Source organism: Dichotomopilus funicola, assembly GCF_033296635.1.
Source record: "Dichotomopilus funicola strain CBS 141.50 unplaced genomic scaffold C8A04scaffold_99, whole genome shotgun sequence".
Taxonomy (NCBI): domain Eukaryota; kingdom Fungi; phylum Ascomycota; class Sordariomycetes; order Sordariales; family Chaetomiaceae; genus Dichotomopilus; species Dichotomopilus funicola.
The window spans coordinates 146-24,413 of NW_026944120.1; the positions used below are offsets into that span (position 1 = coordinate 146).

The window sequence follows — 24,268 nt, forward strand, 5'->3', positions numbered from 1 at the left end:
CTCACTGACAGCAGGGCTAAATTTTTCTCAGCCAACTATCAAGCCAGCTAGGATAGGAGGATTAGGTTTAGGGTTAGAGTAAAGTTAATTTAATTTTAAAAATCTCCCTTTATAGAGGATTTTAAATCATTATTTCATTTATTTACAGTTTTCAGGGTTAGGGTTGGTTATATAATGTTGTTTCGGCCAGAAGGCCGAGTATCGATACATTCGGTTTGAGAAATGTATGCCTAATTCAATTCGGTTGGTGCGAAACATGAATTTAACGCGAGTGTGGTGGGGCGATAAGCGATTTGAGCCAAGCCTCCGTATACATTATTCAAGCGATGGATTGTGCGAGAAACACAAAATCATGAAGAAGAATACGCTAATTATAACGGCCTGATCCTACGACTCACTACCTGGTCCTGGAAAAAAGTATTGTGGCATTCAAATAGTGGATCTGGAAGCTTTCTAGCCAGGCCGTCGGATTTGCGTGTTGCGATGAGGGTCCGTGATGCGTGTTGACATTTATGATTAGGTGGTGTCGCAAAACATACGGCCACATGGGAGGGCATATGATTGGCAATGGAACCCAGATTCATGGATGGGAGCTCTAATTAACTACAATCACATCATGGATCGGCAAGCCTCAACAGCATGTCCTTCTATGCTTCCAGCGTGGCCAAGAATTTAAACCGTTGAGTTTCCCCTCATCCTCTCTATCTGAACAAGTAATTCAAATCGCCTCGATGCCGCACCGGTCCAGTACCTGGGCCGAGTCTACTTGGGACTGTCCAGTTGCCATCCATCAATTGCGACATATCCGTTCCCTGTTGTCAAGATCCCAACCGCGACAATGTTGTTAAGCCAGTAATAATCGGCGTTGCCCGTCTCGAATACCATGCGCAGGTGAATTTTTCCGTCAGCCTGAGCCGGCCCGGACGTGCGGATAAAAATGTGCGCGCCGTCGTCTGTCTGCAGCTGGTAGCGTGTGTCGGCTGAGAAGGTACCATCCTTGTCGACCAAGCCCCAGTCGGCCCCAAGGTCAAGAACTTTTCCTGTTCATTCCACTGTGATTAGTTTCGGGCATATGATCTTGCACCAGGAGTGTTCAAACCACGACGTACCGGACAACTTAGGCCCAGAAAATGTGCCGCCCGTGATGGGGATCACGGTGCGTGTGCCGTGAGGTCCTGCGCCGACCGACAGCGCCGCTCCAAGGGTGCAATTGAGCGAGTACAGGTAGGTTAGGCCGGGAGTCGCCGGCGTAGCAGCGGAGGCGACCGAGGCCGCAAGACCCAGGATCAATGGAATAAAACCCTTCATAGTGAGTATCAAATAGCGGTTTGGGGACCCTGAGAACATAAGTCTTGCGTGTACGCACTCCAAAGAACCACGGACATACTTACAGGACTGGTCTCGGCAAACTAAGACCGCTTTATACACCTGGGCCCTCGTGGCCCAGGCTCGAGTCATCGCAGATCTCTCGCGGTTGCCGTCATGGAATCCCGGTTTCCGGTAATAATGAAACGGATGTAACCGTTCTGGACACGATTCGCTCGGTTGGCGTGCCTTGCATCGCTTCCACCAATGGGGCATCCAAGAACGGATCGCGGGGACAGGGGATCGCCTCGATCTTCCCGAGTTCCTTGGCCGGTTCAATGTTCGAACGATATGGGAGACGGCTGCGCTTGGTCATCTTTGGAGTGTTCTAGAGCCATTGTCGTCGACCTTGGCAAACCAATACGTGCAAGTTTTAGTTTTGGGGCAACGGGTTCTAAGCGAGCGTTGCCTAGGTAATTACATGTCTTGTGTAGGAGTCCGGCCATCCATTACAACAGGTAGTTACAATATCTACCCAGTGGGCCAGGAGGTACGTACCTAACCTGTTGCCTGCATAGGATATCAATGAACATGCCGCACCGCTGGTTACTATGCTTTTTGCGACAGATCTCGGCCGGCTGAGTCTGAATTGTAACAATTAATTTAACTGGAGACAGTGAAGAGGCAAATTGTACATACCCCGGGGCGTATCTGCTACAAGCACCCTATCCTGTGCTTCACGCACGTCGTGTACTAATTATGTAATTATGTTGTTTCACGTCCGACCAAGAAAAATACTTGCGAGTGTTCCTATTCAAATGTGGGAGGGGCCCTGAAACAGTTGGCGAGGAGTGGTGGCCGGAATAGTGTGCGTAATAAATGTAAAGAGAGGTCATGACGACAGATTCCGAACAAATACTGGCTGCGTCAGATAATTGTTAATCTAGCCCGTGCCGGGCCCAGGCCCTGTAGCCGACAAGAGGTGGTTACTCTCGGAGTGCCTCCAGAGCTCGGTTGGTGATATGGTAGCCCCCCTTAGTTTTGGAAGTGCGTGGGTACGACTTGGCATAATTACCTGTTCCCTCGCAGTGGACCGCTGTATCTGGCCTCCCTATAACACATCGCGAGTGTTTGTGAGTAATTCGTACGCAGGTCCACTACCCATGTACCAATAGTCGCTTGATGCTTGTCTCAGATTGATGATACCAACCTTGGACGTCCACACTCCGCCAGAGCGGACCGCAGAAGCAGAGTTAGGGCCCATGAGTTACCTCCCGTATTCTATAGATTGTTGGAATCCATCCTGGGGCGGGATACGGAGGTTTGTTAGATGAACCTAGTCAAAACCGTTATCGCCCCACCACACTTGCGTTAAATTCATTTTTCGCACGAACCGAATTGCATTGAGCGACCGATTCTTCAATCGAATGTATCTCTACTCTCTACAACCACCAGTCGGTCGGCCGAGAAAGTGTCACATCTTCAATCGCATCTTCAATCGTATCTTTAATCGTAGCTTCAATTGTATCTTCAATTCAATCTTCAATTCAATCTTCAATATATAGAAGACTCGCTTAAAAAACCTGGCCCTGCTGCAAAAAGTGGGCTGGCTCAATGGTTTGGCTCAAAAAAAGCTAGCCCCGCTGCAAAAAGTAGGCTGGCTCCTCGGCCTCTTTCAAGTAGGGCTAGGGTTAGGGTTAGCTCTACCATTGAAGATTGAATCGAAGATACGATTGAAGATACGATTGAAGATACGATTGAAGATGCGACACTTTCTCGGCCGACCGACTGGTGGTTGTGGAGAGTCGAGATACATTCGGTTTGGAAAATATTCGTATAATGCGAGTTGTGGTGGGGGATAACGGTTTTGACTGGATTCATCTACTGAACCTCCGTAATGGGAGGTACTCACGATGAACCCACAAGATACATTGAAGAAAACCCACGAGCTGACACCAACCCGAACCCTAACCCTAACCCCGACCACTTCCATGGCATGTTTGCCGGCGCCAGATCATGGCTCCGGGGAGCCGAGAAACGCACTCAACGCGTTTGCATCCGAATCCCACCTCGAACACAGGCGAACCAAACATTTCGACGCGCCACGAAATGCACACCAGAGAGCCCACGAACCATAAGCCGCCCTCATTAGGGAGATTACCTGGAGTTTGTGCTTGGGCCGCACTCTTGCGTGGAGGATCTCTGGCTGAATTAGAATTATAATTGCCGGAGATGGGATAGTGGAGGTCGGCGTGGGCTCGGCAAACTTGAGTTGGATCTTCCCACTTTGCCCCGCTTCCGTCATAGGGACTCTAATGAGTTGGAGTCTTTTATCAGTTGAATCCCTCGAAAACCCCGCCTTTTGTTTGCCTCGAAAACTGTGCTCTTTTTATTCCCGTCTGGTTTGGATGTTTCTTGACACATCGTCTGTTTTGTCCAGCCTACCCGTTCCTCTCTCAACATGCCGCCATTCCGTGCCGAACACATGGGCTCGCTCCTGCGACCGCAGAAGCTGTTGGATGTACGCGAGATCATCCGCGAGAAGGGCCTGAGCCCGGAGGAAGCCGGCCTTCCCACAGTCGAATCCGAGGCGGTTGAGCACGTGGTTAAGCTTCAGCGAGACTTGGGATTCAAGGCCGTTACCAGTGGCGAATACAATCGCACCCGTTTCTGGGGTCTTATGTGGGACGAATTTGAAGGCACTGTCCGGCTGCAGGATGCCGATGCCTCACTTTTCCGGCTATACCACCCGGACGTGGTCAGTTTGGTTGAGAAGGACCGTAAGGTCATGCCAGGAGATTCCGTCATTGCCGGCTCGAAGCTCCACCACAGCCCCGAGAAATCGCAGGCCAACCTCCACGAGCTCCGCTTGGTGCAAAAGTATGTGCCCGAGAGCGAGTGGAAGAACATCAAACTCACCTTAATCACTCCGGCCTGGTTCCATATGCGGTACAAGCAAGGGAGTGCCTACACCAAGGAGGCCTACGCCAACGACGCCGAGTATTTCAAGGACGTTGCCAAGGTGTACCAGGCCGAGCTTGACCAGCTGTACAAAGCCGGTCTCCGCAACGTTCAATTTGACGACCCTGGTTTGGCGTGTAAGTTCCTGGCCTAGCTATGTCGAGAAAGAATGTAGTAGCTCACCCGTTAGACTTTTGCTCCGACAAGTTCCGCCAGGGTTGGGCTGAGGACCCCGACAACATTGGCACTGTGGACGACCTTCTTGATGCCTACATCGAGCTTTACAACGACAGCATCAGCAAGGTGCCGGCCGATTTCCACACCGGTGTGCACCTTTGCCGCGGCAACTTTATCGGCGGCCGCTTTTTTGCAGAGGGTGGCTACGACGTGATTGCGCAAAAGCTCTTTACCAAGCTCAAAGTCAACACCTTTTACCTAGAGTACGACACCGAGCGTGCCGGGGGCTTTGAACCCCTCAAGTTCCTCCCCAAGGACCGGAACGTCGTCATCGGCGCGATCTCCACCAAACTGCGTGAGCTCGAGGACAAGGAGGAGGTGAAGCGGCGTATCTACCAAGCCGCTGACTTTGTGGCTGCGGGTAATGGTGAATCGCGCGAAGAGGCGCTCAAGCGCATCGCCGTTAGCCCGCAATGCGGGTTCAGCACCCACGAAACCGGTTACCCGTTGACGGAGGAGGATGAAAAGAAAAAGCTAGCGCTCATCAGGCAGATTGCTGATGAAATCTGGGGCGAGCCGTAGGGGAACCGTAAGGCAAGATGGAGGAGGTGTGGAATTATGGAGTTGGCGAGGTTTCTTTTTTAAGAATACATTTGCTTGAGGTGCCAGTATATTACCGACCTAACTAGGCGCAAATTGTTCATCAGAAAGGTGGCCGCCTTGTGAGATTTGTCCTGGGTCACCATTTTCGGCCGCCGAAGTGAATAAACGTATGCTACTTTGTAGCTCCGTTAGGTTTCACGCCTCAGTCCTTGATACGTATTGCTTCGATTTTACCTTCCAGTTTGGCAGGGTGCGGGCCCCGGCGGCCCGTCACGGAAAAAAGCTTCGCCTCGTAAATGCCGGAGCCGGGAAAAGAGCCGTGCTCCACTTCCCCCAATGTTTTCGAGCCGGACGAACTCGGGAGCGGGTCACAACTCCTCGAACTTGAGTGCATCCTCCGATGAAGCTTTTTGTTTCTTGAAAGTGACTTCAGTATTCTCGGGGCGGAAACGCAGAAAGACCGACGTTTCCCATCATAGAACGACATTACAACCACCATGGCGAACGGGCCGGGTATGCTCTACGTCACAATGCAGCCCCGCGAGGGGCTCTCGTTGGACCAATTCCACGAATGGTACAACAACGAACACGGCCCGACACGTCTCAGATTACCACACATCTTCACAAACGGGCTACGGTACCGTTCTACAGACGGCCACTGGCCGGAGTTCCTAGCAGCCTATGACGTGACGTCTATGCAGCTTCTCGACACTCCGACTTACACTAACCTCCGAGCTAACCGATCTGCGAGAGAGGCGGCCACTATCGGGCAGGTCGACGTTGATCGAAAGTTCTTTGACCTCGTCGACTCACAGCAGAGCCCCTTATTCGTCCCAATCGAGAGTTTAACAGACACCGAGGCTGAGGGGCTTGTCTTGGTTTCAGTTGAGGTGTCCCTCAAGTCCGACGACGCTGAAGGGCCCGTCATTGAATGGTACAAGAAGGAACACATCCCGATGCTGTCCAAGATCCCGGGCTGGCTTCGCAGCCGCGTCTTTCGCACTCCATCGGCCATCGAAGGCCGGGGACAGACTAGAGTCATTACGTTGCATGAGTACACCCGCGACAACGGGCTGGATGGCCCCGAGCACAAGGCGGCCATGAACACGACCTGGCGTGATGAAGTGTTTTCCAAGTACATTGCTCAAAAGGGCCGCCGGACCTACGAGCTGTTTTACGTCTTTGGGCCTGGACCTAGAGAGCTGGACTCTCTGTCTCGATTACCGCAGTCTGCCGCCTTTTCCGACGGACACTTTTTGTCAACAACCCCGGGCGGACATGCTGTGGTTGAGGCCTCCGTCAGCACTGCGGATGGCTTGCGGATTCCGTATCGCCTAGAGGGAAATCCATCCCCCACAGCTCCGACTATCGCATTCTCGAACTCGCTCCTCACCTCACTCAACATGTGGGACCCCTTGGTCGCTATTATCAAGACTGCGCGGGCAGACTTGCGCATCCTTCGGTACGACACCCGTGGCCGGCACGATGTGCCATCTCCACCTGTTCCGGCCGACCTCGACATGCTTAGCGATGACCTGGCTACTCTCCTGTCGGCACTGCGCATTCCCAAGCTTCATGCACTAGTCGGGGTCTCGATGGGCGGTGCGACAACACTAAAGTTTGCGCTCAAGTACCCAGAGTTGCTCGAGAAGTTCGTGGCTTGTGACTTTAACGTTGCCTCAAGCGATGCCAACACGGCTGCATGGAAGGATCGCATTGCCGTGGCGGAGGGGGACGGGATTCGGAAACTCGCTAGCCAAACCGTCGAGAGATGGTTCCATCCGCACACGATGAACGATAAGAAGGAGGTTGCGGGATGGATGACGGATATGGTAGCGGCCAACAGCGTTCAGGGATTCAAGCATTCCTGCCAGGCATTGTGGAATTACAATCTGCGTGACGAGATGAAGAATTGCAAGGTCCCGGGATTATTAGTTGTCGGTGACGGAGACGGCAAAGGCGCACTTGTAAAGGCGATGGATGGATTCAGGGGGCTATTGGGCGCCCAAGGGTCTGAACTTAAGATCGTCCCCCAAGCAGGGCATCTTCCGATGGCGGAATCTCCGGCCGAGTTTTGGGAAGCTGTTTCAGGGTATTTAGGAGAATGAACTTGGAAGCCATGATGCAAGAAAAAAGATGGCCTTTCCATGACGGCATGTGTTCTTGCCCAAGTGCTCAGACCCTGTTTAATGTTGAAGGGCGAGTGGTTTTTGACCTGCAGAATGCGAGAAAAATAGATTTGAATGAGTGAGCGATGTCTATAGCACGCACATCACTCTCTTCAAAAAATTTAATAAAAAATCCAAATGTAATTTGCTAATCACTCCCCCTGAATCGTGGGATGTCGGACAGTTCACCATTTAGCAAACTTTGCTTGTCATCGTCAGGCACCGGCGGCGCCACAGCTATCGCCCCCCGCATGACCTCAACTACTGAAATAACAGGCAGGATGAGCATGAGGAGTGAGAGAAGCTGACCGAAGCTCCATTGTTTCTCTCCTTCATCACTGAGCTTGACGTCTGGTCTTCCAAAGGCTTGTGAAAGAAGGTATGCTCGAACGGTCGCACCTGAAAACATCAATTAGCAGATGACGTCATGGGTGAAGAGCAACAGTACACACCGATGGCGATGGCTGACATAAGGACCAAGCCGACAATTTGGACAATTCTGTAAAACCGCTGCCTCCGGCTTTGTAGGTACCATGTTGCGAGGCCAAACACAACGCAGTTCCCAGCAATGGTCGCGATGGTCCCCACGTAATCAAGCCCGCCGACATTTGACGAAGTAGAATCCAGCCCCCAGACGCAGCCGATAGGCAGCGTGGCCGGCAACCCTTTGATCTTGCTTTGGAGCACATAGACCCCGTAAACACAAGAGAGAGCGAGGTTGACAAACATTAAGAGTTGCCGCATCCACCTCAAAACCCAGTCCCGTTTAAAGTCCTGGACTAAGGCGAGGAGTGTGGCGTTATGCGTGGCCATGGAGAGAAGCGCCAACATCCATATCAAAAAGAAATGGTACGGCACCAGGGAGTCGGCTTTTACCAGCCCGACACTTTGAAGACCGATGCCGACCATAATTTGCTGGTCTGAATATCCATTGAGAAGCTGTCGCCGGATGACGGATGGATTCCGGGATGATGAGCGTTTTAACACATCTTGGAGGACTAGACTAGCCGATAGTCCTAGTGATAACCCGGTTGTGATAGCCGAGGCGAGTAGGACCTGGTGCTGTTAGCCGAGAAAGGAATGCGTGGAATGACTTGAATCTGTCGGCGAGCAACGTACCCCTGCACCCGCAATGCCCGCATCACTCGGCACCGAATTGGGAATGACGGTGCAATTGCGAGCCATGCCGAGGCGGGAATTCAAAGTCAGACCGAAAAACGAAAGGAAGTCGAGAGTGCAAGTGAAGGTTTCGGGGAATTGCGCAGAAAATGGAGGTGTGTTCTTTTACGGTAGCGTTGAAGTCAGCACCTTAAAATCCTGGTGTGACGCGTCAATCTCTGGGCGGGAAGTTGCCACAGTCTGAAACACAAAGCCATGAAAGGGCGGCCAACCAAGTGGCCGGCGCCGGAAATGATGCAAATGGAGGGCGATCCCCAGCGGCAATCCGGCCAATCTCCGCAGTTCCTTTGTGGGCGAGAATTCGCGTTTGCTCCGACCATTCGGTTGCTCGTAAAAGTCCGAACTTCACACACAAGTCCCAGATGCATCTCTTCTCACAAAATAGCAAATCAAGTTGACTTTGTACATTTTTACGGGCGAGATTTCGGCCCTAGAAATTTATCCAACATGATCTCCCTAAGGTACATTTTCAGTTTGGCTTTACTCCGACGCTGCCGGGGCCGCAGTAAAGTCAATGCAGGACTCGTAGGTTTGTCCCTGTCCAAGCCAGTACCATTGAATGACCTATTGTCAAATGTCAGATAATGAATGCCCTGGCTTTCACGATGGACAATTGACTTACGCAGGCACCAGCCTCCGCACACTGCTCACCAAGATCCGGAATCTCAATGCTGAAGTTTGTCTGATCCTCCGGTGGTGTCGCCGAACCGGCGTAGTGATCGGGCCAGGCAATCAGGGGCTCCCCAATCACGGTGTTAGTCGCAGTGTCGACGACCGAGACGTTGGCATATCCTTCGTGCGGAATTCGGATCCAAACGTTGAGGTCCACAACCTGGCCGGTGGTGTACGCCTGGACGTTGTCGACGTTGTCTTCAAATTGGTAACCCTTGCAGAACCAGAGGTTGCAATTGCTGGGATCGTACGGAGCGGGCAGGCCGTCGGGGTTGGCCCGGAGCAGAGCCTCGGGGTAGGAGGTGTTGTCCGCCCGGTAGAACTCGGCCATGATGCTGCCACATACCGCCTCGGTTGCATCACCCGGCGTCCGGGTTGCTGGCGCTGTGACGAGGCCATGGGCCGAGACCCGTGAGACGAGCCCGGCAAGGCCGAGAAGCGAGATGGAAGAGGCGTGCATGATGGTTGGGTCTTGGAATGCCAATTGTGATGTGATTTTTTCGGACGCGAAAAGCAGATGCAGCCCCAGGATGTCGGCTTTCTTAAATGCTGATCTCCTAATTTCTATCCGGGCTTGTTAGTGGTGGACGCGGAGCAGGAAGGTCTGCTTGTTTTGGACGCTCCGCTGTTTTGCCTAATAGCCCAGTCTTTGCAAAGTGATTAGGGTCAAAGCGGCCAATGGCTGGCAAACTGCGAAAGGGGAAATGGCGATTGATAAGCCTTTTAATCTACGGGCCGTCGGTAACGCGCTGATCCGAAGTTGAAGTACTACACTACACAGTACTCTCGGCGGAATTAAGGTTGAGACCGACCACGGGTGCTGGGCAAGGCGGGGGAAACGGCCAAGCGGGTCTTGTAAACGTTTAGACATCAAGCCAAGTAAATCCCGGTGTCAATGGGAGGATCATCATTGAAGATGTACGATGCGGTAATGATCGATCTTTTGGGAGCAAGATGGTACCTATGATAAATTCGCAAGACTAAATTTTCCGACGGTAGGCAGCCTCCCAGCTAGGGTCAAGCGTCCACTCCCAACCCCGCGATCATTGCTCTCTTGGATTGAGAAGGCTAATTCTCTTCGAGCGCATTCCTCATGAGGACCGCTCAAGCACCTCCCACTCCCCCGGCCAACGGTGCAGAAGCATTGGCCACTAGTTCGGCGAAGTTGGCGATTTGAGACGCCTTAAGATCGAGTGTCCACTTAGCGTGGCTGTTGTGAATGCTGAAGCGGCTGGCATTGTTGGCCGGTTCCGTAGGAGGAGTCCCTGACTGAGCATATGCCACGGATATCGTCCCAGCAGGATCAAGACTGGTACTGCCCCAGGAACTCAAGCCTTGAGCCAGGACGGTGATGGACCAGTGAGTGCTGTTGGCCGTGGAGCCGGGGAGCACGGCGTAGGTTGCACCGGTGTACGGTGTAGGATAGGAGCGGGAGCTAGAGCAGTCAGTCCTGTGATTTCACTGCTCATAGTAAATTCGGGACTTACGTTGCGCTCCGACTCGAAACCACTGCCCCATCCTCATTTGCCCATGCAATGGTCAAGGGGTTGTTGACCATGACGCCGCCCCAAGCGAGACCGGCCCATCCCACGGTTGTCGGCGCTTCTATCTGAAGCAGGACATCAAAGCTTCCTGCCACGGCCGTGTCTGGGATGGCAACACGGTAGGCAATGTTTTCCGGGCTCACCCACTCAGAGTAGCAGATCGTAGTCGCCGCATCACAGTACTGCGCCGGGTTATCGTCGCTTTGGGGGACCGGGGTGCCCAGTGCGGCGTTCGCAAGAACAGCGGCCGTGAGAAAGCGAAGGAAGGCCATGTTATTGTGAAAAAGAGCAGGAGGTGGAAGGCTTGAACATGAAGAGTGAGATTATCTGAGAAGACCGTGAGGTCCCAAGCGGGAACACGATGTAATTATTGCCATTTAAGCAAGCACACTGAGGGTATCTGTCGGCCTGCCCCAACGACACCCAGATAAGCGTGGAGAGGAGCATGGTGGCGGGTAAATATTAACCGATGCGCCATCATTCTCTCGATATTGGATGTGTTGAAGTTCGGGGCGGCTGAAAGGGCATGCATGGTAGAGTGATGACGATTCATAATGGTCGGGCTGTAAGTGGTCGAGCAGAACGCTAGAAATGAAAGGGAGAAGCAGGATAATTTCTTCAGCAAAGCGGGAAGCCTGGTCGCACTATGTTTGCGCTTAGTCGAAATGGTGGCGTTTCCCAAACGAAAGCGACTCGTTTTATTCACATGTTGTTAGCCTCGCACAGTATTTGCGGTAAAGTAAGGTACATGTACATTACAGCCACCTAGATACCCGAGCGAGGAAGCGGCCATTTACCGACCATGTATGTTGGACCTGAGCAAGCCCCCTCGCGCCTTGGGAGTTCTTCAACCATGTACAGATACAATGCCGCCCATTACCCGGTTGCTCATGCCGAATGTGACAGCAGCCAGGTCCCAAGCAGCGTTGTATACATTCGCAGGATACAAACCGGTAGAGATTACGGGCGTTCCCGTAACACTGGAATGTACGACGAAAGACATTCCTTCTCACGCCACATTGCCAGATTTAATGTCCGGGCAGCTTCTGAAAAGTATAATGTCGCAGGAGGGAAAGGTCAGTTGCAGCTATGGGGGGGGCCCCTCTTATCCCTTGATATATTATGCACGATAAGTATATTGCCCTTCGCGTTCTTGGTTACTATGTTGAGGACATATTTTGATGCTGGACCAACAAACGCGGCAGTCAATATCGAGCACGCAAGATTGGGTAGTTATAACATTGGTGTTTCTGTGTAATTTTTAAGACGCGGAAAGGGTGAAATAGAATTGGCAACTCGGAAAGTCGGTTGTGCATTAATTACAATTGCAGGCTTGTACGTCGGAGGAAAATGATAAATTACCTACCTAAGTTAACTTCGTAGTTAGGTACCGCTCGCAGTATTTGGAACAGGACCTACAAGGAGAGAACCAGGCAATTGGGATCGATCCGCTGCCTTCATTCCCACAAGGCGTTGCCGTATAATCACCTATGTTAATGTCACCCCGCAGTTGACGACTCTTGAAAAGAGGCACGCAACGATCTTATTCGCATGGAATATTATAAGCCGCCTCGGCGTGCTCGGCTACCAAAAAGCCCCACCGTACATCCGGGCAACGTTTTCCACCGTGACAGCACTACTTCGGATCGACACAGTACCAGGATAAATCGGATCCTACGGCTGCAAGGGAACGCATAGGAAGCCACTGTCCCGGTTCTGGGGAGCTATGGTGAGTTGTGAACAAGACTTGTACATACCAACCCCGCGCCGCCCACCCCGGCTTACTTGGTGCCGCTCCTGCAGGCGGAATATTGGGACAGAACGCCGACCGAGATGGCGCCGAGTGAGCAAAGCAAAATGGCCGTTATCCTGGAGAGCTATAAGTTCGACATACCTGACGGTTAAAAGACAGAGTACAAGATCTGGTTCAGCTGTGTTACCATCGTGACGCACAGTGTTGTCCGCCCAACAAAATCATGGTCCCTTGGCTCACGTCATTGCTTTTAGCCGCCGGCTCGGGATGGTTTGCGTCCACTGTTGGGGCTTTGCCAGCGCACCGTCAAGTTGCCGCCAGTGTTCCCATCGTTAATGTTCGGAACGGTTCGTACGCCGGCGTTCACTCACCTGAGTATGACCAAGACTTCTTCCTCGGCATACCGTATGCACGGAAAGCACCTCGATTCACTGTTTCGCAACACCTAAATTCGTCATGGGACGATGTGAGGGACGCCACCGCCTATCCACCCCATTGCGTTGGTTACGGCGGGGATGAAGTTGGGTACGAGATTTCCGAGGACTGCTTATACCTCAACGTTATCCGACCGGCTGGTATTGAGGACACAGCTGGCCTACCGGTAGCGGTTTGGATCCACGGCGGTGGTTTGGTACGTCCTTCAACTTCCGGGTTACACAGAGTTTGAGAGGAGAATCTTTGGCATGTCCAAGTTTGTCTAACACCTTATTTCTCGGGAATCAACAGTACATGGGCGGCTCGGGGGACAAGCGGTACAACCTCTCCTTCATCGTGCAAAACAGTGTGAACCAAGACACACCCATGATTGGTGTCAGCCTCAACTACCGCCTCTCGGCCTTTGGATTCCCCTCCGGTAAGCAGGCCCTCGATGCGGGCATTACAAACCTGGGCTTCAGGGACCAACGCCTGGCGCTACAGTGGGTGAACGAGAACATCGCGTCGTTCGGCGGGGCGCCTGACAAGGTCACGATTTGGGGTGAAAGCTCGGGTGCAGAAAGCGTCAACGCGCAGACGCTAGCCTATGGTGGTCGCGACGACGGCCTCTTCCGGGGCGTCATCGCAGAGTCAGGCTACGGTGGATACATCGGGCGGTTCCCCGGGGGTCTGAATGCCACCAATCTCATGCAGGACACATACGACACGCTCGTACAAAACACCACCTGTGCAGAGACAGTTGGGACACCCGAGTCGCTTGATTGCCTGCGGACACTACCACTAGAAGACCTACACAATGCGCTTAATGGCACGGCCGCTAACCCTTGGGGCCCGGTATTGGACGGAGATTTCATTGCAGACTATCCGTCCAAGCAGTTGAGTGAGGGTCGGTTTCCCAAGGTCTCCGTCTTGATCGGGTGCAACTCAGAAGAGGGGGCATCCTTTGGCACGGGACGTGGCCCTAATGGTGGTGGTGTGAATACGGACGATGAGATGCGAAACGCAATTGCGTCCATAGTGGGATTGGAGGTGGAGAAGACGGCGGGCAAATCGCTGGAGCAGGTGGTGGACGAGCTGATGTACTTGTACCCCAACATCCAAGCTGTTGGCGTTCCCGGGCTGGACAAGTGGCCCATTATCCAGCCAGGAGACATGGTGGCCGAGTCCATGGGCCTGCAGTACCGCCGTACAGCCGCCCTGTTTGGAGACTTGTAAGTTGTCCCAATTTCTCTTTCAGCAACCGAGCAAACACTAAGACGCGAATAGTATAATGCAGTACTCTCGCCGACGCGCAAGCCTCGCCTTTGCGGCCCAGAATCTTCGCTCCTGGAGCTACCGATTTGACGTTGTGCTACCAAGAATCCCCGGTTACGCCGGAGCCACCCACTTCCAAGAGGTCGCCTTTGTGTTCGATAACATTCGCGGTGATGGCTACGAGGAAAACCCATTTGCCAACAACACTGAGGTGCTCACTTCGCTAGCCAAAAGCATGTCCACCGCTTGGGTCAACTTCATCACGGGTCAGGATCCAAACGGGCCCAAGGGTTTGGGCCTGCCGGGGTTGGAGACCTGGCCCTCATACAATACCAGCGCTGGTGGCGGAGTGGGAGAGAATATCGTCTGGACTGATAAGGACAGCTACATCGAGGTCGACAGCTGGCGGGCTGAGGGCATCAACTACTTCATTCAAAATAGCTTGACCGTGTTCGGTATCTAGGAAGACATTCTGACACTACGTCGCTGTTTCAAAAGGTGGCAATCGTTCCCAAGTGCTGTTGCTAATTGAAGTCGTATTTGGCGATAATTATATTAATTGCTTATAGTTGTGAATTGTCGCTCGCGGGAAAGCGTCTCAATTGTCCCGGCTGTTTTATTTTCTCCATCACCTTTATTTTCTCGCAGGGTACCGGAGAAAATATCGGGAATCTTGACGTGCATGTTGAGGCGGAAAAACGCCGCCCCTGAGATCAAGTTCATCACTGAATTTGGAGTCGAGCATTGGCGGGTTTACTTCCCCGCTCGGACGTCTCGGCTCCATTTTGACATCAAAACTGGCGTTGGTATTGTTTGTTGACTGGTGCGCTTCACCTTGTCCGGGAGTTACCTTCCTTTACGTTGATCACCCGCAATGGGACACATGCGCGCGAATCAGGCGCAGGACCGAGATCCAGGCTGGGCGATTTACCCCGACAACCCGGTAATAGCGTGTATTACACATCGCGCCGCACTCCTTTTGAAGGTCACCGGTGTTGTGTATATAATTACCTATAATTACGGGGCTCCTTGTCAATGGCACAGCCTCCAAAACGGCCACGACCGTGGATGATATCCGTGACCACATCGTCTCTAAGATGTTATTCGCAGCCCTTTTAATCGCGGGCTCCGCTGCCGTCGAGGCCGCGACCGCGTGGGATGGCTCACGGTTTGCGTGGTACACATCCGATGCAGGGGACGACTTCGCCAGCGCTCTGCCAATTGGCAATGGAAGGCTCGGGGCCGCCGTCTTCGGAACAGCTAACGAAAAGGTGGTTTTGAACGAGAATTCGATGTGGAGTGGCCCCTGGCTAGACCGCGCCAACTCGAAGTCCAAGGATGCCGTCCCGCAAATTAGGGAGATGTTGATCTCAGGGGATATCACGGGTGCGGGCAAGTCTGCCATGGACAACATGGCAGGGAATCCGACCTCGCCGAGGGCATACCAGCCGCTTGTCGACCTCGGCATTGACTTTGGACACGGTTCTGGCATCTCATCTTACACACGCTGGCTCGACACATACAAGGGCACGGTCGGTGTCAACTACACCCACGACGGCACTGACTACAGGTGAGATACCAATTTGGAATGAGTTTTGGAAACCAAGACATGCGCTGACAAACACAGCCGTGAATATGTGGCCAGTTATCCCCACGGCGTCCTTGCCGTTCGTCTTAGTGCTAGTGAGCAGGGCAAACTCAATGTCAAGCTGTCGCTCTCTCGTGCCCAATCGGTACTCTCCCAAAGCGCCAATGTCGAAAATGGCACAGGGGTCGTTTCTTTGAGTGGGAACAGTGGACAGTCCTCCGACGCCATCACGTTTTGGTCCGAGGCTAGGGTTGTCAACTCAGGGGGTGCGTATTGTGATGGAAGGAAACGCTGCGGTGCCGCACAGCTAATTAATTAATCTTTTGTAGGCACTGCTTCTTCGGACGGCAAGACAATTTCCGTGACCGGCGCCGATACGATCGATGTTTTCTTTGATGCCGAGACGTCCTACCGATATCCCGACGGCACCGACGCGCAAGCCGTGGTCACACGGAAACTCGACACTGCCGTGGATGTAGGGTACTCAGCTGTCCACGACGCGGCGATCGACGACTTCAGCAACCTCATGGGGCGTGTGACGCTTGATCTTGGTTCTTCGGGGGATGCCGGGTCACAGCCAGTGCCCACTCGTTTGAGCAACTTCAAGCAGAACCCTGACGCAGATCCGCAGTTGATGACTCTGATGTTCAATTTCGGCCGCCACCTTCTTGCTTCGTCCTCTCGCGACACGGGGCCGCGGTCACTGCCAGCGAACCTGCAGGGTATCTGGAATCAGGATTACAACCCGGCGTGGCAGAGCAAGTACACCATCAACATCAACCTCGAGATGAACTACTGGCCCGCGCTCGTTACCAATCTTGCGGAAACCCAAAAGCCCGTGTTCGACCTGATCAACATCGCGATTCCCCGCGGTCAGGCCGTGGCCAAGACCATGTACGGATGCGACGATGGCGGGTTCGTGCTTCATCACAACACCGATCTCTGGGGTGACGCGGCACCCGTCGACAAGGGCACGCCCTACACCGTATGGCCAATGGGTGCTGCCTGGCTGTCGGCCGACGCTATGGAGCACTACCGTTTCACACAGAACAAGACCTTCCTCGAAGAAGTGGCATGGCCCATTCTTCGTCAAACCGCCCAGTTTTACCACTGCTACCTCTTCAAATGGAACGACTACTGGACCACCGGCCCGTCTCTTTCGCCGGAGCACGCCTTCAAGGTGCCTCAGGGTATGAATCAAGCCGGCGGGAGCGAAGGCCTTGACATCAGCATCGAGATGGACAACCAGCTCCTTCACCAGCTCTTCACCAACGTCAACGAGACTTGCAACGCCTTGGGTCTTGATCAATCTGACACGGACTGCGCCGCAGCACTCGACAAACTCCCTGCTATCCGTCCACCAGCAATCAACCCCGATACTTCCCGCCTGCAGGAATGGCGTAACCCTGCCTATAGTGACACTGAACCTGGTCACCGTCATTTCTCCCCGCTCTGGGCGCTTTACCCCGGTAGCCAACTGACTCCGTCTCTCACCAGTCCTTCCGGATCGTTGAGCAGCGCCGCAGCCGCTCTTCTGGATCACCGCATCCAGTCTGGATCCGGTTCGACCGGATGGTCGCGCTCCTGGGCCATCAACCTGTATGCACGCCTGCTGCGTGGCGACGACGCTTGGAAGCACGCGCAGACCCTGGTGCAGACATATCCGTCGCCCAACCTGTGGAACTCGGACAATGGGCCCGGGACGCCGTTCCAGATCGATGGCAATTTTGGATTGACCGCTGGCATCGCAGAAGTCTTGATACAGAGCCATGACGGGGTTGTCCATTTGCTGCCCGCACTCCCCGAGAGTATTGGTGCGAAAGGGAGTGCAGACGGGTTGGTAGCTCGGGGAAACTTTATAGTCCAGGAGCTGGTTTGGGAACAGGGAGCGTTTGTCAGCGCAAAGATTGAGGCAAGGAGTGGCGGGGTGCTGAGGGTTAAGGTTCAAGGGGCGGAGAAGTTTGAAGTCGGAGGACAGCCATATGAGGGGGCGATTGAAACAGAGGTTGGAGAGGTGTATGAGATTACTGCTACAGCCTAAGACTGTATGTGCAGTTAAAAGTGAAATTGACAGAAATTGAGTATTTTCTCGAAATAATAGTTCATGAACCACATCTCATAGCGGCGTCCCGTAATTGCATAGGCCTAAGAACACTGGCAGTGTAATCTCGCGATTCTCGGATACAGGGCTGGATCTGGTAGGAAAGTTGAGTGGTAGCTGATATATTATCTGAGGAACGATTTAAAAGAAGTTCAGTGTGGTGGGAGGAGGGGTTCTCTGAAGATTGGGATAACGTAAAGTGAAGTAATTGATCGAGGAGCCGAGTAGCAGATTTGTTGGATGCTCAACGGCCATAGTTCACAGTTGTAAGAAATTAAAGAGAGCTTATGAAACGGAGCTATAACCCCCAGGCCGCAAGGGCCGTACCTAATCGTACGCAGTGCATGTAGAGTACGTATTTTCTCACTTCCTCTTTGGTCCTCTACTCGCGTAACTCCTGAGCTTTGATAACCTTCTTGCCAAACCCCTGACTGCCTCTGAACTAGCACTCGTGGCCGCCGGTATTTCCTCCAGTTTCAGAACGTGATCAACAGTTCCAACTCGGAACAAAACAGTCCCGGGACATTGTGGGTATGAAATGAGTATGCTCACTGTTTGAAGAAGTCCTCGCCTCCAGGTGCTCCTGCATCAAATGCCCAGTTTAACACGGTGATTCCTCTACCCTCTTCTTCGTTAAAGCGAATGAAATAAAGGGCGGGATTGTAGCTGACAAACCGCACTCTTTTGATTTGCTCGTCCCGTGACATGAACCAGGTGAAAGTGTCGTGGTGGTGGTGTTGTAGTGAGTAGTTTTGCGATTGACGTCCTTGGAAGAGAATCTCGAGCCCATTGTCATCATTTAAAACTTCGATGCAAAAGAAGCCCGCGAAACCAACATATAGCCCAACATAATTGCTCAGCGGTCTACCTGGTCCCTGGGGCGCTCTTCCGGCCTTTACTTTCCTCCCGAGCTTCGCGTACAGCTTCAGAGCTTGCTCTGCACTTTCGGAGGCAAAGCCGACGTAATAATTGCGGATGGGGCTGTCTAGCAGCGTCTCGACAAGAAGCTGTCCGATCCAGTCAGCAGCATCGTTGAGCGCCATGGTGTTGGTGAGGACCAAAACCGCAGACTCCGTCTCTGGGAACATCATGACGAAGGATGTTGCGCCCACAAGGCTTCCTTGATGCCAGAGCGCCAATCGAGGCTTGATGCCGTCTGAGAGGACGGGCATTTTCTCCAGAAGCCCGGGGTTGACACCCATATTACCGACGGTGGTAGGGAGCTGACTTCTGACCCACCCTGACGTATAACTCTTCTCTCGAAGTGCTGGTGTTTCCATGATCCGCAGCGGCGTAAAAATCCACGAGATATCGCTGAAAACAGCTTCCTTGTCTCTGCTGATACGGCGACTCCATGCGGCCATGAGTGCCTTGTAGTACTTGGACAAGTCGTTCCCGCTGCTCAGCAAACCTCCAGCGGAGCCCATTGCAGTGCTCCCGCTGCTGCCAGGGAGAGGGACATTGTATGGCTTGCCGTTGTCCAAAGTGCTATACGCCAGCGACGAATTTTCTGGGAGGCCGTTGTCCTTCGTCACAACCGTGCGCGTCATACCGAGAGGGCTCAGAATGGTTTCTTGCAAGTAGATATGGTAGGGCTGGCCGGTGATCTTCGCAATGATCTTGCCCAATACGCCGTAGGCAATATTGTTGTAGCAAACTGAGACCGAAAACCGGCTTGAGGTCGGAGAGCGTTGAAGGCCATGATCGTCTGGTCCCGCTCAAAAAGGAGCTTACCACCGGCGCCTAGCCATAGGGGGTCGGCCTTTTGGAGCCCTGTCCGATGACCCAGAAGATCGGCAATGGTTGCCGTTGCGGCAACCACGGGATCGTGACTCTTAGCATCCGGGAGATGCTTCTGAACAAGGTCATCCAACGAAAGTTTTCCTTGGGCTCTCAGTCGGTCAATACAAGCTCCCATGAAGCTTTTGGTCAAGGAAGCGATACGAAAAATCGTGTCGGATGTGACAGGCTCCTTGTTGGCGATGTGGCGGTATCCGAAGTTTTCCTTGAAGATCGTTTCGCCGTGATCGATGACGACCACAGATGCGCCGGCGACGCCTGATGCTTTGCATATCTGCTTGATTTTGCCTCGATTGGATTTCAGAGCATCCAGCAAGTCTTGTTGAGGTACGCTAATGGAACAGGACAGAATTAGCGACACAACGCGTCAACTCTAGAAAGGGATATTCACACCGACCTAGATGGTTTCAAATTGTCTCGTTGAAAACGGCCGGACAGGCCAGAGAGGAACGCAATTGTCGGGACAAACAGAAATCCTAGAATCCGGCGCCGAAGGCTGGCCTCGATCGGACGGTATAGCAAGCAAGACTGCCCGCTCAGAAGTATGAAGGCAGGAGGAACTCGAGAGCCGCAGCACTCAATGTTTGGTCGGATGGGGAATTTGGAGCCAGGCGTGGTTATCTCATGGAGGGGGGTGGCGGTGCGACCTGAGCTCTCACCCAACACCCGACCAACACGCAAACATGAGGTGTTGGCGTTGGCACCAGCGCACCGCTTCATTGCCCCTCCCCTCCCCACCCAAAGTTGGCTATCATCCGACCCCGCTGATCAAACAGTTCTTTTATCGCGGTGGAGCACCTACCGCTTGACTCCCGGTGAAAGGGCAGGAACGACACAGTGTTTAAATCTAGTATTTCGTCATGATGCTTGCTGGGGAGCGCCGCCACCAGAGCAAACAATCTCCGGACATCCTACAATAAATTCAGGTTTTAGTTCAGCATCATATCAGCAGCAGTTGCGAGACAGAGGGCTTCACCATTACCGCAGGGAGGACGAGGAAGTCTTAAGATGAGGATTCGGTAGATGCTTAAGGTTCAATTTGGAGTTGTAAGGAAAGGAAACTGCGCATCAGGACCCTCAGCATGACGTGGCGGAAATGTCAAAGTTAGGACCATATACCGGGGAGGTCAAGACACAGGCGAGCAATCCGCGGGTGCTGGTGTCGCCAGGATGGTTAGGGAATGGGGATTGGTGTACTTATATAGTTCGCCTCTTTTCTGTGTGTATTCGACTTGCACACTGCGATTAATTGAGGTATTAATCTCCTACAGCACACAGGAAACTCGCGATCTCCGAGCAGGGACCAGCCCCTGTACTTGCGTATATTTATCTGTCTCAGGTGACAGGTAGATACCTTAGTTCAGCTCCCTGATTCTCGCATTGCAGCTCGTTTGTATTGCATCCCCACAGCTTTCCCACACGCTCACCGCCCAGCCCTTTCCCTGTTCAGACAAGTCATACTTTCCCGTTCTCCGCTGGCGTAACTAAACTATCACCTATACGGGCCCCGCGGCTGCGGCTGCTGCGGCGGCACCTGCGGGTAATACACCTGCGGCACGGGCACCGGCTGCATGGGCACCACGGGCGCGGCGGGGTACCTAGGAGCGGGAACGGGCACCGCGGCTATGTGGTGCCTGGGCGCAGGAACGACAGGGATCACAGGCGCAGGCGCTGTCACGCTAGCCCGGCGCCGTCGGGAGGAGGATGGCGTGGCGGGGATGACGGGAGCAGGACCAGGGACGATGATAGTACGGCCAGCACCGTTCGGAGCAGGTGGTATGATAATGGTAGGTCCAGCCGGTGCGGCGGGGTGCGGCACTCGGGCTTCGGGCTGCCGGCTGCTGGAGCGGCGGATACCGCTCCTACCGGCCGACTGCGCAGGAGGGGGTCCGCTGACAGAGGCCCGGCGCTCCCGGCGCGCCGATGGTACGTGTGAGTGGTTAGACATGGACGAGCCGGGTCGAGAGGGCGTTCCGGTACCCTGCGGTGGGTTGATTATTAGTTATATGTGCAATTAAGTGGGAAACTCGGCCAATGTAGATGGGCCCTGAGTCCTGAGACCTGAGAGGGAGGCCGTGGTGGCTGTCCGTGATATCAGCGTCGGCTAGGTAGGAACTTACCACATATACACCGTACGCGCGCATGTTAGCCTCACGCTTGTTGATCTCCACCTCGTCAAACCTCCGCACCATTCTGCCAAATTGATCCTCACCGTCAGAGTCATTGGCATAATCCCTGGCGCACTGCTGGAGCCAGGTCTTGAATGCCGCGTCTTTGTATGCCCTTTCCGGGAGGTAGGTCTTTAAGGTTGTAAACAGTGTACCGATCAGGTGTTCGGTGGTTGGATGCGCCCGTCCTACGTCGCGAGTGGCGTTGTCGAAGTTCATAGTCAGGGCGGTGATGTGAAGCGTCAACGCCAGCAGCACACGGCGGATGGCCGTCTTGGCCGAGGCAACGCCGGCCTGACGACGGAACTCGACGGTACCCAGGCGGGCAAAAGGGTCGAAGCTTGTCGACGCGTACCTGGTCGTCTCTCCCGAACCTTCCATGGTGGTCATTCGCCTGGCGAAGGCGTTAGTGTCGTTCCCATGCTGGTATGCATGCCTGGTGATCCTCTCGAAGAGCGGGGCCCAGCCATGGAGTGCCACACTGTAATACTGTTGAGGGCTATAGATCGACCAGTTCGGCAATGCGTATCGGTTCATCCGACGCTCGGCCGGTAGAAGCCCCTTCAATGCACTTTCAAAGAAGAAGGCGCCCTTGGCCACCTGCGCAAGCTGGTCCATCGTGTACTTGCTGTCCTTATACGGCCCCGGGGAGACATGAACATGCTAATGGTTTATTCCCAAATCAGACGTCAGTCAACCGGTTCAACGAGTTATAACCAACTATAAATAGGTTCAAGGCGGTAAAGGGGGTGAAGAGCTTACGCATGACGTCAAGTCGTTCGTCCAGAGATCGAAAGTGCGGTTGATCGCATCAAACACCTGGTTGAAGGTGACGTTCCACTCGCTGTCCGCTGGGAATGGCGGCGAGATGATCTCAATACCCCCTGCGCCGTATAATGATTAGCTTGCTCATGGAGATATTCGGGGGGTTGGGGGTTGGGGGATGAAGGGATGAGGGGATGAGGGGGTGAGGGCAACAAATAAACGGAAGTTATCAGGGACATACACCATTTCCGGGTATCAGGAGGGTGCGTTAGCGTATATTCCTTCAAGCTCGCATCGCTTTCGCAAGACCAGCGATGATTGGGTCCAAGTGTTTGATCAAGAATCTCCAGGATAGCCTTCCCGACGCATCTGCGCTGCTTCTCCTTCCTGTCCTGGTTACCGGTGCCGTTTTCGAGGTCAAAATCCCAATCCCTCCAGTGCCCTGCCATGCTTCTGGGATTCCGCCGGAGCTTCTGCTGGATAATCCCCTGGACACTCGGCTTAAGCTTGACGAAGATCTCGATCTCGGCTCCACACCACGGGTTCCGGAACGCGGTGGCACGGGAAGGAGCAGGAGCAGCGGCCCGGCGGGAGTTCATGATTACAAATATTGAGTTGGGGTTAAACGAATAAGAAGAGGTGACAGGGAAAGATGGAACAGCTGTGAGGGTATAGATACAATGTACCTCCTCAGACTTGACTTAGGATACAGGCGGCGTAAGGAAAGCGGGGCGGCCTACGACAACCAGTGTCAAAGGCAAAACGTGAGAAATGAGAGATGAAGGTGTGTGTGCTGGAGAGAAGGTTATCCGGTGTTACGGCTACGGAAAACACGCTTTTATAGTTAATCTCTATCGAATCTGTCCGATGAATCTATCGATACGATGTCGTGGCCTAAAGCAACAGCATGGTAAGTAAGCCAGGACACATGAGAAGGTTCCCACCATGTACGAGAATAACGTGCGAGATCCTCTGGACGGTGGCCCAAGCTGTGGTCGCCACCACTTCTCAGACGTTGAACTCGTAATATCTCATTCTCCTAGCGGACATTAGGCCCACCGAAAACCTAATTGCTTATGTCGTCTGTGACGGGACGGCCAACCGACAGCTCACTGGTTGGGCTGATCTGTGTTTTCTGGTGTCCACCGTAGGCCGATTAAGACTTGATAGTAACAACAACGTAAGTGGCCGATTTCGTCCCTTGTACATCACAGTCGGTAACAGGCGTTCTCCATGCTTGCTGCTTACTGCGGGCCTAGTCAGGCTGTCAGAGCTCAAGGTCAAAGTCCTCAAGTTGAGCGCTACTTTACGAGTGTGTTCAAGGCCGTCATATGGCCTGGCTGAGCTGACCTAATTAGAGGCAAGGGTCAACATGATGGAAGGTGTACAACAACAGCTAAATATAGATAGATGTATAGACATATTCTTTCTAGTTTGGAGATTTCTCCCAATTGGATGTTGGAACTGACGTGAAACGTTCAGCACCTAGGTACCTAGGTAGCTATCCGTAGTTTTCTCTGGCTGTTAGTGAAGAGTGGGGTGGAAATTGAGATTCTGTGAAGGCAGGACCGCAGGGCCAACTTTACCCGCCTCATTGTTAACCAACAATGACAGGCAAAGAAGAAACGACCACCGAGGTCTGGGATCCATGTTCAGTAATCCTCTTGCGATCGCTGGCTGCTTTCCACCTTGAGGCAATATTCGGTGCTGACCTAAGACACATTGGTTTCATAATGACCTCTGATTAGGTAAGGGAGATAAACCCTTGATATTTCGGGTACAAAGCCAGCACTCA

At 53.3% G+C, this 24,268-nt stretch overlaps 10 protein-coding genes across 10 annotated transcripts; 4 read left to right on the top strand and 6 right to left on the bottom strand.

Annotated features, from left to right (window-relative positions):
* Window positions 1–762: 762 nt before the first annotated feature.
* Window positions 763–1,308, bottom strand: C8A04DRAFT_40492 (uncharacterized protein; the record flags this gene model as incomplete). Its single annotated transcript, XM_062784961.1, has 2 exons — window positions 763–1,040; window positions 1,110–1,308. The coding sequence occupies 2 exons, from the start codon at window positions 1,306–1,308 to the stop codon at window positions 763–765; spliced, it is 477 nt and encodes a 158-aa protein (XP_062633072.1).
* A 2,458-nt stretch (window positions 1,309–3,766) lies between these two features.
* C8A04DRAFT_32777 (uncharacterized protein) lies at window positions 3,767–5,025 on the top strand (the record flags this gene model as incomplete). The annotated part of the gene is made up of 2 exons (XM_062782217.1): window positions 3,767–4,403; window positions 4,457–5,025. 2 exons carry the CDS (start codon window positions 3,767–3,769, stop codon window positions 5,023–5,025), a joined length of 1,206 nt encoding a protein of 401 aa, XP_062633073.1.
* Window positions 5,026–5,543: 518 nt separating this feature from the next.
* Window positions 5,544–7,154, top strand: C8A04DRAFT_40494 (Alpha/Beta hydrolase protein; the record flags this gene model as incomplete). The annotated part of the gene is made up of 1 exon (XM_062784962.1): window positions 5,544–7,154. The coding sequence occupies one exon, from the start codon at window positions 5,544–5,546 to the stop codon at window positions 7,152–7,154; it is 1,611 nt and encodes a 536-aa protein (XP_062633074.1).
* A 208-nt stretch (window positions 7,155–7,362) lies between these two features.
* Window positions 7,363–8,399, bottom strand: C8A04DRAFT_15598 (uncharacterized protein; the record flags this gene model as incomplete). The annotated part of the gene is made up of 3 exons (XM_062778546.1): window positions 7,363–7,613; window positions 7,667–8,270; window positions 8,334–8,399. The coding sequence occupies 3 exons, from the start codon at window positions 8,397–8,399 to the stop codon at window positions 7,363–7,365; spliced, it is 921 nt and encodes a 306-aa protein (XP_062633075.1).
* Window positions 8,400–8,873: 474 nt separating this feature from the next.
* Window positions 8,874–9,525, bottom strand: C8A04DRAFT_40496 (uncharacterized protein; the record flags this gene model as incomplete). Its single annotated transcript, XM_062784963.1, has 2 exons — window positions 8,874–8,957; window positions 9,016–9,525. The coding sequence occupies 2 exons, from the start codon at window positions 9,523–9,525 to the stop codon at window positions 8,874–8,876; spliced, it is 594 nt and encodes a 197-aa protein (XP_062633076.1).
* A 644-nt stretch (window positions 9,526–10,169) lies between these two features.
* C8A04DRAFT_15612 (cellobiose dehydrogenase) lies at window positions 10,170–10,881 on the bottom strand (the record flags this gene model as incomplete). The annotated part of the gene is made up of 2 exons (XM_062778552.1): window positions 10,170–10,500; window positions 10,553–10,881. 2 exons carry the CDS (start codon window positions 10,879–10,881, stop codon window positions 10,170–10,172), a joined length of 660 nt encoding a protein of 219 aa, XP_062633077.1.
* A 1,704-nt stretch (window positions 10,882–12,585) lies between these two features.
* C8A04DRAFT_15617 (uncharacterized protein) lies at window positions 12,586–14,514 on the top strand (the record flags this gene model as incomplete). The annotated part of the gene is made up of 3 exons (XM_062778555.1): window positions 12,586–12,993; window positions 13,089–14,008; window positions 14,064–14,514. The coding sequence occupies 3 exons, from the start codon at window positions 12,586–12,588 to the stop codon at window positions 14,512–14,514; spliced, it is 1,779 nt and encodes a 592-aa protein (XP_062633078.1).
* Window positions 14,515–15,148: 634 nt separating this feature from the next.
* C8A04DRAFT_15616 (Six-hairpin glycosidase-like protein) lies at window positions 15,149–17,680 on the top strand (the record flags this gene model as incomplete). Its single annotated transcript, XM_062778554.1, has 3 exons — window positions 15,149–15,621; window positions 15,679–15,905; window positions 15,969–17,680. 3 exons carry the CDS (start codon window positions 15,149–15,151, stop codon window positions 17,678–17,680), a joined length of 2,412 nt encoding a protein of 803 aa, XP_062633079.1.
* Window positions 17,681–18,288: 608 nt separating this feature from the next.
* Window positions 18,289–20,260, bottom strand: C8A04DRAFT_40500 (beta-lactamase/transpeptidase-like protein; the record flags this gene model as incomplete). Its single annotated transcript, XM_062784964.1, has 3 exons — window positions 18,289–19,397; window positions 19,475–19,858; window positions 20,200–20,260. 3 exons carry the CDS (start codon window positions 20,258–20,260, stop codon window positions 18,289–18,291), a joined length of 1,554 nt encoding a protein of 517 aa, XP_062633080.1.
* Window positions 20,261–21,480: 1,220 nt separating this feature from the next.
* Window positions 21,481–23,072, bottom strand: C8A04DRAFT_15615 (putative amidoligase enzyme-domain-containing protein; the record flags this gene model as incomplete). The annotated part of the gene is made up of 3 exons (XM_062778553.1): window positions 21,481–22,371; window positions 22,471–22,592; window positions 22,715–23,072. 3 exons carry the CDS (start codon window positions 23,070–23,072, stop codon window positions 21,481–21,483), a joined length of 1,371 nt encoding a protein of 456 aa, XP_062633081.1.
* Window positions 23,073–24,268: the final 1,196 nt, after the last annotated feature.